This window comes from Ostrinia nubilalis, chromosome 18 (assembly GCF_963855985.1).
Source record: "Ostrinia nubilalis chromosome 18, ilOstNubi1.1, whole genome shotgun sequence".
Classification (NCBI taxonomy): domain Eukaryota; kingdom Metazoa; phylum Arthropoda; class Insecta; order Lepidoptera; family Crambidae; genus Ostrinia; species Ostrinia nubilalis.
Genome location: NC_087105.1, coordinates 5,935,814 through 5,952,316, shown reverse-complemented (window position 1 = coordinate 5,952,316; position 16,503 = coordinate 5,935,814). Strand labels below are relative to the sequence as shown.

The 16,503-nt window shown below is 35.8% G+C and overlaps 2 protein-coding genes and 1 long non-coding RNA gene across 5 annotated transcripts; 1 reads left to right on the top strand and 2 right to left on the bottom strand.

Annotated features, from left to right (window-relative positions):
• Positions 1-191: 191 nt before the first annotated feature.
• Positions 192-5,386, top strand: LOC135080613 (large ribosomal subunit protein bL9m). The gene is made up of 5 exons (XM_063975295.1): positions 192-390; positions 618-777; positions 947-1,116; positions 4,860-5,060; positions 5,146-5,386. The coding sequence occupies exons 1-5, from the start codon at positions 319-321 to the stop codon at positions 5,302-5,304; spliced, it is 762 nt and encodes a 253-aa protein (XP_063831365.1). The 5' UTR covers positions 192-318; the 3' UTR covers positions 5,305-5,386.
• Positions 5,376-13,157, bottom strand: LOC135080612 (probable WRKY transcription factor protein 1). Of its 3 annotated transcripts, none has more exons than XM_063975294.1 (3): positions 13,113-13,157; positions 7,361-7,508; positions 5,376-7,259 (listed from the first exon to the last, which is right to left on the bottom strand). In XM_063975294.1, exons 2-3 carry the CDS (start codon positions 7,397-7,399, stop codon positions 5,544-5,546), a joined length of 1,755 nt encoding a protein of 584 aa, XP_063831364.1. In that variant the 5' UTR covers positions 7,400-7,508; positions 13,113-13,157; the 3' UTR covers positions 5,376-5,543. The 3 variants fall into 3 exon arrangements, with proteins under 3 accessions (XP_063831364.1, XP_063831361.1, XP_063831362.1); XM_063975291.1 differs by lacking the exon at positions 13,113-13,157 and adding an exon at positions 11,765-11,959; XM_063975292.1 differs by lacking the exon at positions 13,113-13,157 and adding an exon at positions 7,640-7,848.
• Positions 13,158-14,128: 971 nt separating this feature from the next.
• On the bottom strand, positions 14,129-15,777 carry LOC135080615 (uncharacterized). The gene is made up of 3 exons (XR_010259042.1): positions 15,451-15,777; positions 14,829-14,992; positions 14,129-14,543 (listed from the first exon to the last, which is right to left on the bottom strand). It is a non-coding gene; the product is annotated as an uncharacterized LOC135080615 (long non-coding RNA).
• Positions 15,778-16,503: the final 726 nt, after the last annotated feature.

Below are 16,503 nucleotides of genomic sequence, written 5' to 3'. Positions count from 1 at the left end.
CACTGTCACAGACTAAAAAAAACTATAAGTAGCCATAGACAAATATAAACAAACCACAGTCTTCCGATTACTTGACTGGTGTGAACAAGGCTTTAGAGTTTAGCTCGATTGGGTGTTGTAAGATCTATGAAACGCGTCGGTCATTTTCCCATATTTTCCAACATTTTCCCAGGATTTCGACATCCCTATATCTGTCAATGTCAAAAATTATTAAAAAAAAAATTCTAACCTCAAACTGTTACCCAATAATGCCAATTTGTATCTTTTCTTTATAATTTATTTTCCTAACATACGGCAAACAATATAAAACTAATAAAAATGTTAGGACTAAGTGGTTTTTTATCTAAAACAATCTCACCGGGACAAAGTTGGCTGAAACAACAAACAAGGGTAAGATCAGATAATCTTACAACTGCATCGGTGAATGTAGTGATTATTTACTTTATCGTATCCCATAGCATTTACATTACACGGATGCTTAACCGTAGTACCTATTATCCTTTAAGTCACAAGACCACTTAGTGGTCCCAGCCCAGCCATTATTAAAATATTCTGCAAAATTGGTTTATAAAAGTTTATAAACATACCTATGTCTTCATTTTTTGGTTATTTTACAGAACACATTTATTTTGAAACGGCGATTTCCTCCACCACCTCACAAGCAAGGAGGCAAGGTTCCTAAAATGAGAGCTAGACACTTCATATATGATTTGGTTCAAGATACAAACACACTGAAAAAGCCCGATATGACAGTAATATTGAAAGATTTTGTTGATGGTAAGAATATTCGTTGACTTTTAAAAATAAGTAATAATGTACTCATGATGCCACATAGTACTAGTACATTGAAAGTTAATTTTAATGTCACCTACTTGAAAATTAACTTTCAAAGTTATTTCCCTTATTGCAGAATGCCTGTTACTTATTTAGTTTTTTTTAATTCTAGGTGTTGGCAAAGCTGGTGATTTGATAACTTTGCGTTCGGCAATAGCATACCGTGATTATCTGTTACCCGGACTTGCAGTTTATGCAAGTCCTGATAATATTGAAAAGTACAAAAGTGAGACCAACAAACCAAAGCAGGAAAACCAGTACAGTTCACCCTACGTACATAGAGTAAGTTTTCTTCTTTTATTAGTCAATAACTTCAAAAAATTTTGTGAGAAAACCTAACTTTCAAAGACAACTCGACAACCTGATTTTGAAGTCTAAAATTATTTAAAACTTAACTTTTCAAAACCTAACTTTCGAAAATGCTAACTTCAAAAACTTAATTTCGAAAACCTAATATAAAAAAACTAAAAAACCTAGTATAAAACACGACTTTCGTAAACTTACGAAAACTGAATTATTAGGTACATCCTAACTTTCGAAAAACCTAATTTTGAAAATCTTTCTTTCAATAATGTAACTTACTAAAACAACATGAAAAACTTATTTCTGAAAACCTAAAATTATAAAATTTCGGAAACCTAAATCAAATTTGAAGACCAGGTATGCAAAAAGTTAATTAGCCTACTTTCAAAAATGTTAGGTTACACACAAAAAATTAACTTTTCCAGTAATAAAAATATCAAAAAACCTAACTTGAAAAACTTAAAACCTAACCCTAGAAGTTATGAAAATCTTAGGTACTTTCAAATAATGTAACTTACGAAAACCTAACTTGAAAAATTTAATTACGATAACTGTACCTTCGAAACGTAATATTACGAAAACCCAATATGAAAAGAAAAAAATTCGAAACCTAACTTTCGAAGGCCTAACATTCTAATGGTTGTGGAATTGCGGTTTTATTTCAAAACTCACAGGAGCGGTTATTTGCGCGGTTATTGAACTCTTGGCGCAATTTTAAATCGCGCCGTGCGCTAAGTCACTGGTACAAAATGGTCGCCCGCCGATTGGGCGGTTTTCGCGCAGGTGAAAACCGCCGAGCGGGACCCGCATACAACCGCGCCCGCTGCGGGCGAAAACCGCGTCGTGAGATGTGCATTAGTTTTTACATAAGTATCTGAATTCTACAGTAGCTGCGGGCCCGCAACCGCCTTGGGCGCGGGTGAAAATCGGCTTAATCCACTATTCCCCGTTGACAATCCCCGTCAACGGGGATAAGTGAACTTTTTGTTCACTATTCCCCGTTAACGCCAAATTGGAGATTGTCAACGGGGAATAGTGGAATAAGCCTGAAAATCGCGCTATAAATTCTTAGCCTTAATCTGACATTCGAAAACATCGAAAACCTAAATTTCTATACCGAAAATCTTTCTTTCAAAAATCTTACTAACTATAATCTAACTTTTGAATAAGTTACTAATCTAACTTCCGAAAACCCTAACTTTCATAATTTCAAAAACCTAACTTTCGAAAACCTGTCATTCGATAATTTTTATTTATTTAAAAACTATTGCACACACATAAGAATGATACGAAAAAAATAAAACCGACTTCAAATGCGTGAACACAAAAAAAAACTAAAAATTAAAAATATTGCCTATAAAAAAGTTCATCCCCAATTTTCCACCCTTGGGGGTGAAATATTTTCTTCAAATTCGCATGAAACCACCCTTTTGATAATACCTATTCAACAAAAAAATAATCGTTCAAATTGATTTATAATCGGCGGAGATATTGCGTATAAAAAAGTTCATCCCCAATTTTCCACCCTTGGGGGTTGTTTTTTCTATTATTAAATTTAAATGGGACCACCCTTGAGGTATTACCTATACGCCGAAAAAAGATTTGTTCAAAGTTATCGCGTAACAAACATAGAAAAAAAAAAACATACGGGTCGAATTGAGAACCTCCTCCTTTTTTGAAGTCGGTTGAAAAGGCACGGTAATACTATCTACTTATACAGTATTCCAACTCGGCCATATTTTTGAAATAAATGTCAACAGCCGCGCGTTACGTCACCATATGACAACATGCGATAGGGCTGCCCACCTGCAGACCCTATTTTCATTACATCTGCCTACTTACAGCCTTACTAATAAAAAGTTACACAGTTGTTGAACTACTGATAAACATCGAAGACTACTAATAAAAATATTTTTGACATAAGCCTTGTACAACAGTGTATTAAGTTGTATGAGAAGTTACCCAAGGCTTATTCACTCTAGCGACCTTGTTTAGCAGAGATAAATCACAAGATGGCCGCTTGGATTGTCAGCTGTTTAGTTTTTATCAACTTTTTATAATGCTTGAAAACTTATTTTGTTGTATAATTATGAACTATAAAATGAGTATTTGATAACGATGAAGAGAACAATCAGCGTACTTTACACTTGAAATGATTAAAAATTAATTAAAATAAATACAACTCCAAGAACTCCAAGAGCTGAGTGTGAGAAATACCGGTTCAGGTTTCAGACAGAAATATAAGTAAGAGCTGAAATCTGCAAGAATATTAATAATAGACTGTGAATGTGCCCATGTATTGTACGGATTTGTTTTGAAAATAAAACAACATGAAACATTTAATACTTATTATTTTTAATTGAAACATAACCATTTATTTATACGCTTATTACAAGTTAATGTTTTCGTTCTTGTGCATTCATTGTTATTTAATAAATTAGTAGAATGGTATTTTTCCAATCTCCAACAATTTTTAGTTTCTCATCAATCAATAATAATTCATCAACCAACAATGTCATTTACCAAAAATACATCCAATACCTGACGTTTGTTTTTTTAATTATCGTTTAGAAATAAGATTTTCTCTCTTATTTATCTGTATAATTGAGTTTTGTACGTAAATGACACATGAGCTATAAGAGCTCAAGGTAATTTCTGAACGAAGCGTGATTAGTTAATCACTGCGTATACAACGTTTATTAGTAAGACCAGTGTATTGCGGGTGCATAGTGTTAATTACTCCTTATTCATGGTATAACTATACAGCTGATCATCAACTGTATAAGGACTTTTTTATTAGTAAGGCTGTTAGAATTTTTATCTAGTTTTGTGAATGTATTTTGTGATTGTAATTTGAAGTCAGAAAATTGAAATCATCATTTTAATAATTTTAATTTGCATACAAATATGATTTTATAAATTTTATTTTGTATGAAAATTAAACAAATTAAAATGATATCACTGACTTCACCATACCATTTATATGCATAATTTGTTAACATGGGCTAGTGTTAGCTTATAAACCTATTTACCTAACACCCTGTATAAATAGGTAGTTGTATTGTAATTATTTTTATAAAAAAAGAGCGCTTACTATTTCCAAAACAACACATCATCCGTTTATTACCGTGGCACATTCGCGACACCCCCGACTTTTGCATGTCGAGCGCATACCGAGATTTGAATTTCGAAGGAAAGTTCGCGTTTCGTCCGTTTATATGAAGTTACAATACTGTATGATAGTATTATCGTGAAAAAGGCGAGCTTAATGCCATATGGCATTCTAAATTTTAAATAAACAACTTGAAAAAATCGAACTGCCTAAGGCGGGACTCGAACCCACGACCACACCACGACCTTCCTGAATTTAATTTGAGAAGCGACTCAATTCGCTAATAAATTTTAATAACGATATGGCATGGCATTCTCTCCCAGCTGACTTTGAGCACAACAGATAATTTTTGAGTAGGCGGTGCTAAAAAGCTAATCTAACATAATATGACAGAGTTTCAAAACCTAACTCGAAATAATTTCGAAAAACTAACTTTGCTCTACTTTCGCAAAAATTGCTTTGTAATATGAAAGAACTGCCACCACAAGGCTTGTTGTCACACAATGTCTCACATCATCAAAATTTATGGATAAGGATCTTCTTATTTCTACGTTCCTATTACTCAATTTCGATTACCTACGTGACTAGATCTTAATTGTATCTTCCTCAGACTATTGGATGTTTGTCACGGCTCGTGTTGGAAATTACGATGAATAAACTAGTGCCATGGACTTTGGAACCCTGGCATATTAGGACATCTTTCCGGAAAGCTGGTTTCGTGGTTCCTGAAGATGCCATCGAAATGCCGCCCGTAACAATAAAAGGGCCAGATCTTTCTCTGCAGGATAAAGAATTTTACGTTACAGTTACAGTAAGTTTCTTCATAAATGATAAACATAAAATCAAGCTTTGAAACCAAAGGTACAAAGGTCTTATGGTACTTGTTACTGTTACAGATCAATAAAACCGAGAAAGTGAATGTTCGGTGTCGTATTCATCATTGGGCAACTGGCTTGGATAGGCTGCCTTGGACAGAGTACCATTGGAAAATTCCCAGAGAACCCCTTATTCCAGAACAAGCATCTGTATTAGAAAAAATGCCTTTACAAGAGTGATCATGTTGTAATCTATTTAAGAATTGTATATTTGTAGCATTCGTAATTCAGTTAAATAAAACACTGTGAAGTGACAACATCATTTAAAGTTTTTATTCATAAACCTTTCCAACATCAAACTACCGAAAAATTATATGTAGTCATAAACGTTATTGTTTAGAAAGTTAATAACATTAGGCTATCGAGGCAAATGCAATAAACTACGATATACATAGCACAGGCAATAAATAATATTAAATTTACTGTGTTACTTGTTGATCGCCAACTTGCTGAAAGTCTCCAGATTTTTCTACGTTAGTAATTTCAATATTTTCGTCTTGTTTCTCGGTGAATCCTTGCTCATTATCTAATTGTTGCTCGACGTATTGTGGCGTAAGATTGTCTTGATTTTCATAATGGACTTTCTCGAAATCTTGTTGTGTTTGATCTTGACCTTCATAGTGTTGCATTTGTTCGGCATATTCCGTTTGTTCGAGCCCTTGCGCGTACCCCTGCTGCTGATAAGCTTCTTGGTCATAAGCCACACCATACTGCTGCTCGTAGTTTTGGTCGTAACGTTGTGAAGTTTCTTCGTTATCATTTGCTTCCGGATAAGGTTGTTCTGTTTGAGCTCCTTCATAATACGCATATTCATTTTGTTCATAGTTTTCATTCGGTGCTATCTGTTCTGTATTATAATTATCCGCAACGCCCTCCTCAGTATAATCATAATTTTGGTCACCATGTTCATTGTAAAAATCTTGATTCTGTTCGGTACCGAACGTTTTTGTGCCGTCAATAGCGTTTTCAGTTTCTACTACAGGATCATAATGATAAGTCAGGTCATCTTGGCCAACCAATACTTGTGGCTGGGGATTAATATTAATACCGTCTTGCAGTTGCACATCATCATGAGGTGTAAAATCTTGGACATTAATTGTTTCAATTGGATATTCAGTATCTGCGGCCATATTGGGGTCGCTTTCAGGGACGACATTATTTATTTCGTCAACGAAATCGCTAGCATTCATATCCTGCACTGGGGCTACCTCTTCTCTGTCTAAATAAATTTCTTGATTGGCATAGACTTGTTGATGGTTTTCATTATCTTTTGTAGGTTGCTCATTAGAGTCAGCATCAGGTGGCACGGACGGAATAGATGGAATATTAGTTTGATCTGAGTCAGCTTCTGGATATATTTTCGCAGAATTTTCGCCGCTCATTTTCATAACAACATCTTCTTCTGTGCTATTAATTCTACTTTCATCCAACTTTTGAGTGTATTCATAGTTATTCATATTTTTATCTGAAATATCTGTAATATTGTTTGTAGACATTTTTTCGTAAACATTATCTTCATAGTTATTTTCGTAATTCACAAAATTGTCATTTACTGTATCATGAGGATTGGTTGTCTCGATGTTATTTTTGGGATTATCTAAGTTGTCATTGGAAACTTCCAGTGTTTCGATGTTATTATCATAGTATCTTTGTTTGTCTGTTACGTTATCCTTGGGATAAGTTTGTAAATTATAAGAGAATTTATTTTCAGAAATGATATTGTCTGGAATTTTATTAATGTATTCGGTGACTGGATGTTCTTTATCTTTAGTTATCGTTTCTTCATAAGTGTTATTTGCAGTTTGCAATATTTCTTGATGCGTAGGACTGTCTTGTTCTTTTTCCTCTTTCTTTATCTGTTCCAAAATCTGATATTTGCTTTTCCAGTCCGTGTTATCTTCTATTTTAGACGGTGTATCTGTAGCGAAGTCATCATGAGCTGGTCTTACTTTAGGGATAAGAATGTATTTCTTACTAATTTCTTGCAGGATCGTTTCGTCAATGTGTTGTTTTGGCACCTCTAGAGGCCGCTGAAGGAGGCGCTTGTCGTTGTAAGGGTCGCTTGGGAGACTTTCTACAGCTTGCTTTGGTGGATTATAGAAAGAAACTGTGCGAGTTTCCGAGAATGCAGTGGGCTGGAAAAAATATGCACGTTGAATTAGTATGACTACATAAATAAAACTAGTAATTTAGACATACCTATTTCTGTACCTATCTCAGAGTCGATAATGATTACCTTTTGACGAACGGGCACCACAGCATTGCAATAGCGCATTTTATCCAACTTCTCCAAAATGTATTCATTTCTTTCTTTTCTTTTCTTGTCCTCTTCCAAGAAGGCATCATATTGTTTTCTCAGTGAATTTATCCGATCTGATTTAATTCTGTAAACATAAATAAGGCAAATTGGTTAACTTTTACTATTTAAACAACTACTGGGCACGCGTGTTGTTGAGTACCTATCTTAAATGGAAGATAGATAGATAGATACCAAAAATTTTATGTGTCAACTCACTTTTTGTCAGATTTCCCCATATGTTTTGAAAATCTCAACGTACTCTCGTTTCAAAAATAGACTGAGGTGCGCATGGTACCGATGTAAACAAAGCAATGCCGTACCGACCTTCGAGAAGGTTTCGCGGCTTGCCTCTGGTGTACCTATATGTAGGTGGGTATATCAACATAATTTTGCATGCTACTGGGAATTGCGCTTTGTACACAGTTGGAGACTTGGAGACCAAAACAATGCTCTATTTTTAATCATAAATGATCGTGCTCGCAGTATTTTCGTAACTTAATTTTCAGTCTGACGCGTCTGGGTGTGTTGGTAAGGCTCGCTCTCAATAAAAAATATTGCTGATAAATCAATGGGCATGGGCATAATATCTAGGGTTATTTTTCAGGGGGGCCCCGGGATCATCGCCCTGAAGCATCGCGAGGGGGTTCGCTTAGGGTCTTGAGGATAATGCCTTCGGTAAACAACACTGATTGCTGTCTGCTGCTTTACACATCCGAGATTTCTTAGAACTTAAATCTTATAAATTAAATAAAAGACTTCGAATAACTAGACCATTTATGAAGCGTTGCTAAGTTGTTGTTGCCGTGAATTTTGGTAGAATAAAATGGACTGATAGACCGATACTGATAGGTACGCCAAATATGTAAGTTGCCTGGCAGTGGCTGGTACCTGCTGTAACGTCAGCTAGGTTAAATAACAGCGTCAGTCTTATGACCTTCGACCTTGCTTATTGAGTTGGGTCACGACAACAGTTTTCTTCAAGCTTATTGCCAATGCATTTCACAGTTATATTTATCAAGAAAATCCGTTGTTATTAGTATTACCCCACCCTGTGCATTGAAAAATTGTTTTCTTTGAAATTAATAACAATCATTTTTAAGCTGTTAAGGCCGGGTAGCAGAGAAAATGGCGAAAATGAGGTTTTCATTTTTCATTTTTGAGGTACTAAACAGTAAAATTATAGGCTAAGATTTTTATTGGGCATAGTTGAGGATATTTTCTAGGGCTATTAACGGATGGAAACACGATTTGATGAAGTTGACTCGATAGAATAAATTCCCAAAGTTACCTCTATTCGTTTTCTATTTATGGTTTTATTTTTAAAATAAGCGATTTGAGATTCTAAATCTTTTACTAAACTAAAGTTCAGAAATAACTTGAGGGCTTTTAACGGATGAAATTTTTATATTGCGTCTTATTTAGTTACAATGTTAAAAAATGTGGAAAAAATCGTCCATGACGGCTTGGACAATCTCAATCAGTCGCGCGGTGGCGCTTACGGAGGACGGACGCGTGTCAGTTTTTTGGCCGTGACAGTTCGCGATTTGTCAATATTTTTGACAATGATGACTTTGATGAGTCACAGTATAATAATATCAGTGTTACTGGAGAAAGCTTAAATTTTTGATAATTAAGAATTATCAATTTTGTCTACCTATTGAAATTTAAATCGTTCGCATCCTTTTAAACGAAGACTCTACTCATGATACATAGTACATTCCTCAAATATGAGACAAAACCAATGAGTTAAAATTACATTTTAATAGTACCTACATACAATCGTCTTACACTCTTTAGAAGAGCACACTGACACAAATAAATAATAAAAAACTGTCTAAGGTCTGTAGCTAAAGGTCTAAGCTGTAAGATAGAAGAATCTTCTAGCCAAAAAGATGGTAGATGCAGCAGATGTCAACGGATTTAAAACTGGAGTTCATATGACTACTTGTAGACTTGAGTCTCTAGAGCGTCCCTTCCTCCACCATGCGTAAGAATGTTTCAAAAATACTGTCTAAGGTCTGTAGCTAAAGGTCTAAGCTGCAAGATAGAAGAATCTTCTAGCCAAAAAGATGGCAGATGCAGCAGATGTCAACGGATTTAAAACTGGAGTTCATGTGACTCCTTGTAGACTTGAGTGTCTAGAGCGTCCCTTCCTCCACCATGCGTAAGAATTTTCACAAAAATACTGTCTAAGGTCTGTAGCTAAAGGTCTACGCTGCAAGATGGAAGAATCTTCTAACCAAAAAGATGGCAGATGCAGCAGATGTCAACGGATTTAAAACTGGAGTTGATGTGACTCCTTGTAGACTTGAGTGTCTAGAGCGTCCCTTCCTTCACCATGCGTAAGAATTTTCACAAAAATACTGTCTAAGGTCTGCAGCTAAAGGTCTACGCTGCAAGATGGAAGAATCTTCTAACCAAAAAGATGGCAGATGAAGCAGATGTCAACGGATTTAAAACTGGAGTTGACGTGACTCCTTGTAGACTTGAGTGTCTAGAGCGTCCCTTCCTTCACCATGCGTAAGAATTTTCACAAAAATACTGTCTAAGGTCTGTAGCTAAAGGTCTACTTATAGAAGGCTGGCTTTAGCTGAAATTAACAGGATAGCTTATTCAAGGAACATTTTAATTTGTCCATTGTATGCCATGTTCCCTTGTTATAAGGGAATCGCGTATTCGGCCACGAAAGTAAGACTGTTAAAATAAATTATATAAAATTAGATTTCTTGAAATCTCTCTTTTGCGCAAAGCCACATCATTTATATTTACTGTGGTTATAAAGGGTACCAAGGGTACACCTTTTTATTCGATTGTAAGAGTACTGGTTTACTCACAAATCCGTTTTATCTGATTTTCGAAATCTTTTAATTACACTGGTGTTTATCATTAAAATCAATAACTAATGTTTGAACTAATTTGGACATATCAAGGTCTATCATTGGTATTTTTTTCAAACTTCTGCGTTGAGCCATTTACGAGATCTGGGACATCACAAAACATTACCCCAGCAAAATTCTAAATAACTTGAGAACCGGAACACGAACAAATTTTGCTATTCGTGGACAAATTACTACGCAACAAGAGCTATCTATCCATGTATTTGGTTCCGGGATAGAACGACTTTAAAAAAAAAATTGCCAGGGTAATGTTTGAAACGTTACCCCAGCAAAATCTGTTTTTTCCTAATAACTTTAAAACTATAATTTGAACGAATTTTGCTATTAGTGGACAAATTTCTGCTCACGATGGACTAATTATGCTATACTCTCGACTCTCTAAAGCACAACATTTATAAAAATTTTGCTGCTGTAATGCACTCCAGGTAACCGTGTATGATGCTCATTGCTCATAGTGATTTTCGATACAGAGCCCCGTTAGAGCCCCCACATACGTTATACATAAATTATGGAAAGAAAACACCCAGACCAATACAAACAAATATGTATGCAATTTTAGTATGATATTTTTATTTATTAATAAACAAAAAGACTGAACAAAATTGATGCGTGTACTGATTAATGTAATTAACCTCATGCAAAGTTTCGTGAATTGCAACAACTATAATTTATTATCCAAGCTCTAAATAATCGCTACTACGAGTGACTGATCATAAAATGTTTTTCCAATCGCTCAAGCTCCCGAGGATCTACCGATAGGTCGGGTGACGTAATCTTGAAATTCTTTTAGCCGGCGCGGAACTTCCAGAAGGTCGGGTGACGCCACGCCTCTTTGAACCGTGTTTACTTTGGCAGTTATATTCTAAATTTATTCGATTCTAAAATATATTCCCAAAAATTTTGAAAGTTGTTTTAATTTGTATCACTTGGATATGATTTGTATTAGAAAGTGCTGTGAGTGTGACGCTTGAACGGAAGGAAGTCAACCTAACCTAACCAACTGCGTGTTTCTAAACTGCGTATTTCTATACTGTGTAGCCGCGAGAGCTCTTTGGCGCGCTGTCTTCGGCGAAGTATTGCGCGCGCAGATTTTGACAGCGCGAAATACCTACTTTAGCAGAAATACCAAGCCTTAATCCCTAGTATAGGTAACTTTTATTAAGGTAATTAGCGAGTTTTTAATTTAAGGGTCTTGAAGAGATCCGTAAAATCTTCAAACTTTTAAGAAGCGAAATGAGTCAGAAACAGTTTAGGTTGGCGATGCCATAAAACAATACCATTTCTTGCTAAAGGGTCTAGCTGCCATCACTGCCATGTGGTTTGACAAGCTTTATAAATTAGGTTGAGTAGTTTACGTAAGCACATTAGTTGCATCACGTAGCATCGTGCCTCGTCTCATCGCATTGCGTCGCTTCGAGCTGCATGTGTTGAATTAAGTACTCACTGGGGGAGAGAGGGGTTAGGCAGGTTAGGAAAACGTTTAGTAACCTTCCAAGCCATCGGAATCATTATACCGGTTATAACACTGTATTTTTTACTGAGCATGTAACTATACTGACTGACTTTTTATGGGTTTGATGTTTTCTGACAAAATCACTTCAGTTTTGACAAACAATAATGAAAATCAACGACAAACTTTCAACACAAACCTAAAAAGACTATAAATACTTGTAGTGTACCTAATGGTAATGGTTAACCGCTTGAGTCCCAGACGGCATTCATTAATGTCATAACAATTGATTATCTATTGTGTCTAGATTCGCGGGCCTTGAAGGATTAACCTACCTATCCTCACTAGCGGCGTAAGGGGGGGGGGGGGGCGGTCCGCCCCGGGTGCCAAGCCTGAGGGGGTGACACAAGTCGCGCAGATTAGTATTGATTAGCGGATCTGCCATGACAAGTCTGCGGTCTATCTCATGATACGGGGGGGTGCGATTGTCTTTCAATCTTCGAATCGGTAGGTAACCCCAAAATCCTGGGGGGTAGGGGGTGCCATAGGACTTATGACGGGGGGGGAGGTAATCGCCCCGGGTGCCAACCTATGCTACGCCGCCACTGCCTATCCTCATGGTCATATTAATCCTACGCCTATTATTTATTTAAACTTTAATGCCAAAATAAATTTGTACATAAGGCGAACTTAATGCACTAAAGCATTCTCGACCAGTTTACCTTTGGGTTGAGCAGAAAAGAAATTTGTTATTATGTAGGTAGGAGAATGCTGTCTGTGCCCGACAGAGTCCATGGATGTTCATGTAGGTATATACCCAGCCTGGAACCTGGATCTCGCAAAAAATCATACATCTCGACTAATCATGTTTCATGTATGCATCTTTTTTTGTGTAAAGCCTGGTCCGTGAGCACATAGAATTTTGTCCAATGACCCCAAGCTACCTATCCCTATCGCTCGCGCGTTTCTGTTGCTGTCGCGCTCGCACACTCACTGCGGGCGCCCGTCGCACAGTCGCGACAGCAATATAATTACGCGCGAGCGATAAGGATGGGTAGCTAGGGGTCATTGGACAAAATTCTACGTGCTCACGGACCAGGCTTTAGTAGAGACAAAACATGGACAAAACTCAAACCAGCCGCGGAAGATGTGACCTAAAAAAATCTAACTTTACCTTAATGCAATAAATATATCAGTAATGGAACCATGCATGCATGTTGTATCACAGTCGTTCGCTGCTAAATTATTCAAATAATAATTTTATATAATTTATAGGCAATAAAACGGTGTCACCTGGCTGGCACGGGTAGACTACCTCCTGAGGATAGGTAGGAGGACTTACCTTTAAGCTTGAGCTTAAAACATGCCTTTAGTGATAAAATATTTTGTTTATTATAAAATAGATGACTAACCTACTGAAAACTGTAGGTAGGTATAGCCTGACCAGGAACATAAAAACCCTCGCCATGTTGCGGAAAACTAATGGTACTAATTTCTTTTAATGGCAACAGTAACTGAAAACTTCATTGACATGTCACCTTGCATGTCAGTCTATTGCTGTCAAAGTGTAAACAAACTTTATTTTAAATGTGCGCAATTGGTTTTATGAATTAAATTGCTAAAATATTTTTATAGTCGTGAAAGAAAAGTGGTTCACAATGTGTTAAAGTATTTTTCGAAGAGAAATACTAAGGGTTCGGACAATATTTTCATTGAATAATGTTTCCGACAAAGGTTGTCAAATTGACTGACATGTTTATCGTATAGTACAGTCCACTATGAAAATTAGCTGTGGTTTGTTTCAACTACCTATTTTAAAAAATTTGTCACTTTCTAAGTGTTGAATTTTATGGGATTGGGAAAGAAGTACCGAGTTTGAAGCGTTCATGAGCAGACATTGCAGTTGAATATTCAAGTTCTGAATTTGATTATTGATGAATAATAAAATAAATCTACTAGCTCGATTGATGGTTTTATTTAATTTATTTAAATCAGGTTACCTACAGTTTGTCTATAAAGTCGTGACATAAAATGAGGGCGCTTTTTTTCTTCATGTAGCAACCCTATACAATTTGACCAAATGAGTTTGATACTAGGGCAATTTAGTTAAGGGTAGATTTTTCTATCCTTAGATATCTTTTGACTGATGAATAAACTTGTCATTTTGACATATTTTCCATACTGAAACTGTCAATGTGCCAATCTTATTCTTCAGTTAAAAGTTATCCGACGATTGAAAAATCAGCCCTTAACCAATTTAGACGACGATATTTTGTTTTTGTTTTTATACAGTAGGTACCTATGCTTATGAGAGGTTTTACCAAGCATTTTTGTTGAATCAGCATAATAAAAAACGCATTATACATAGTTAATAAGGACATTTATTAATCACTTTCATCATCGGATTCCAAATTTTCGATGTTAAGAAAAGTTTCGTTGCCACTTTCATAAGTAGCGCTGTCATCATTCACATCATCATTTTCGCTGCTGTTATTATCGCCTAAGCAAATAACCAATTGTCTTGGTACAGGTCCATAAATATAATGGAAGGCTCATGAAGATTTGGTATTAGTTTTTCTTTAATCCACTTCGTGAAGTTATGCGCATTCATTTCTGAATGGTAGTCTTCCAAATTATTTCTGCCAGTGAATATGAGGAGGCAGTTTGGCACAAACCCCTTTTCGCTTCCAGAATGGACTATGATGTAACGCTTTCCTTTGAAAATGTCTTTTGTGATGCCTTTGATGTTTAGAGATTGCGAACATTTTGTGACCTGGTGGAAAAATAAATAGATTCTTGTTAGTGAAAATTTTATAAAATTATACATCTACACTCATATTATTAAGAAGAAAGATTTCATTGTTGGTTTGTTTGGATGGGGGTTTAAGGGTGTATAAGAGGGAGGGGGAGAGTGCAATTAAAATTATTTCATCATTACAATCTAAAAAAAACTGCTTAACATAGGCTATAATATTATATAGGTTACCTTGTATGAAGAATGAATATAGCTCACATCAAACAAAAAACATGCAAAAGATGAAAAATGTTATTTACCTACCTCTTTTTGTACCGTGTAAAAAATTATATTTTTTGGCGCAGAGCACAAATTAATATCCATTTCTTTCTTTGGTCGGCCTTGCCTGTGTTTCCCAGGAGTTCTAAATTTTCCATTATTCTGAAAACCTTCATTGACTATGCGCTTAACCGTACTCTCTGATTTTCCTGAAAAAAAAAAAAAGTTCAAAGTTTAAAGGGATGGAAAGAATAACTACAATACCTAACTAATATTATTTATTGTTAAAGATTTACCAACAAGATATCATTTCACATGCATTTAAATAATAAGAGCTAAATCATAATCATAAAAAAATATTTCAACAAATTATTATTTTTGTAGACGGACAACTTGATGTGAAAGTGATGTCATACAGTTATCAATGGCCAAAGCGAACGGGTAATATAGATATGAAGCAATTAATTCAAATTCAAAATTCGTAGAAAACTTGACTGAATTAATATATCAAAAGAAATGGTCGTACTACAATATTACGTACTTACAATGAAAATTTAACCTAAAAATGTCCTATGTAAACAATGCCTGTTTTGGTCACCAAATCGCAAAATGCAGTAAATTTGTTACTTTAGGTAGATTATAAACAAGCAGTAACACGATTACGTACCCGTCAAAGATGCTGTTCGCCCATAAAACATCAAAATCCCACAAAATTTGACCAGCTTGGTACTCCGCGGAACATTGCTGGAAAACTTTAAAAATCACTTTCCGCGTGGCACTCCAATTTACTTTACTCATTGCTTATACTTTTCTTCGTAGCTGAGTAATAATTTACAGGACATTAGTCAAACAATAAAAAACACAAAATGAAAATCGTTCCACAACTTGTTCTCGATGACAGCTGATGTACATATGTTTGGTGATCTTTGGTGTTGCCAGACACATGAATAATGTTAGTTCCTCAAACATTCATGTCACGACTTTATAGACAGACTGTATAATAATATTTTTTCGTTAATTTATGAAAATATCAAATTAGCCCGTAATCCTGAATCCTGATACATAAAGTGAGCCTATTAATTTAACACAGGTACGACTGTACTCAGTGTTGCACTATCAAATGCAATTGACGCGCCTCTATGCCAGGGTTTTTATGTTCCTGGTCAGGCTATATAACATATTGCTGTGCGAAGCTGGGGGTACTTTTAGGGTGCAAACTGCAAAGTTAAGTTATTTATTAAATTATATCAGTTAAGTATCGTGATACGGGGACCCTGGGCATTTAAGGATCAAGGGGTTTTCCTTTCAAATGAAGGTCATTACAATTTCTTTTTGAGTAGATGACCGGGATTCTCCCAAGATCGAGGGGGGCCTGCCTGACCGCCTGAGCACGCAACGCACGTTATTTACTTACTACTGCAGTGGGAAAGACGCGGCTGATTAACTTCCGACGGAATACAAAACGGAGATTGATTGCACTCTAATTTATTCTTGGGAGAAGTTTCACACGAGAACGTGTTTTTTTTTTCTTTTCAAATCCTGTTGAAACGATTTCGAAGTTTTCGGACTGTGATCCGAAAAATACTGTTTCGGACCGAGAAAACACTTTGACATTAGTCGTCTGGATGACATTACGTGCTCTGTGTGGATGACATTGACATATGTCACCGCTTGCAGAGTGCATGCAGCAAACGCGTAAATAAAAATAGAAATTAATTAA

Coding starts and splice junctions, on each gene's coding strand:
- LOC135080613 (XM_063975295.1), top strand. CDS start 319: ATGTTAGGACTAAGTGGTTTTTTATCTAAAACAATCTCACCGGGACAA. Junction 778..946: donor ATTGAAAGATTTTGTTGATG/GTAAGAATATTC, acceptor TTTTAATTCTAG/GTGTTGGCAAAGCTGGTGAT. Junction 5,061..5,145: donor AATTTTACGTTACAGTTACA/GTAAGTTTCTTC, acceptor TTACTGTTACAG/ATCAATAAAACCGAGAAAGT.
- LOC135080612 (XM_063975291.1), bottom strand. CDS start 11,865: ATGCTCAGTAAAAAATACAGTGTTATAACCGGTATAATGATTCCGATG. Junction 7,509..11,764: donor CCTAACCCCTCTCTCCCCCA/GTGAGTACTTAA, acceptor TTATGTTTACAG/AATTAAATCAGATCGGATAA. Junction 7,260..7,360: donor TGGTGCCCGTTCGTCAAAAG/GTAATCATTATC, acceptor TATTTTTTCCAG/CCCACTGCATTCTCGGAAAC.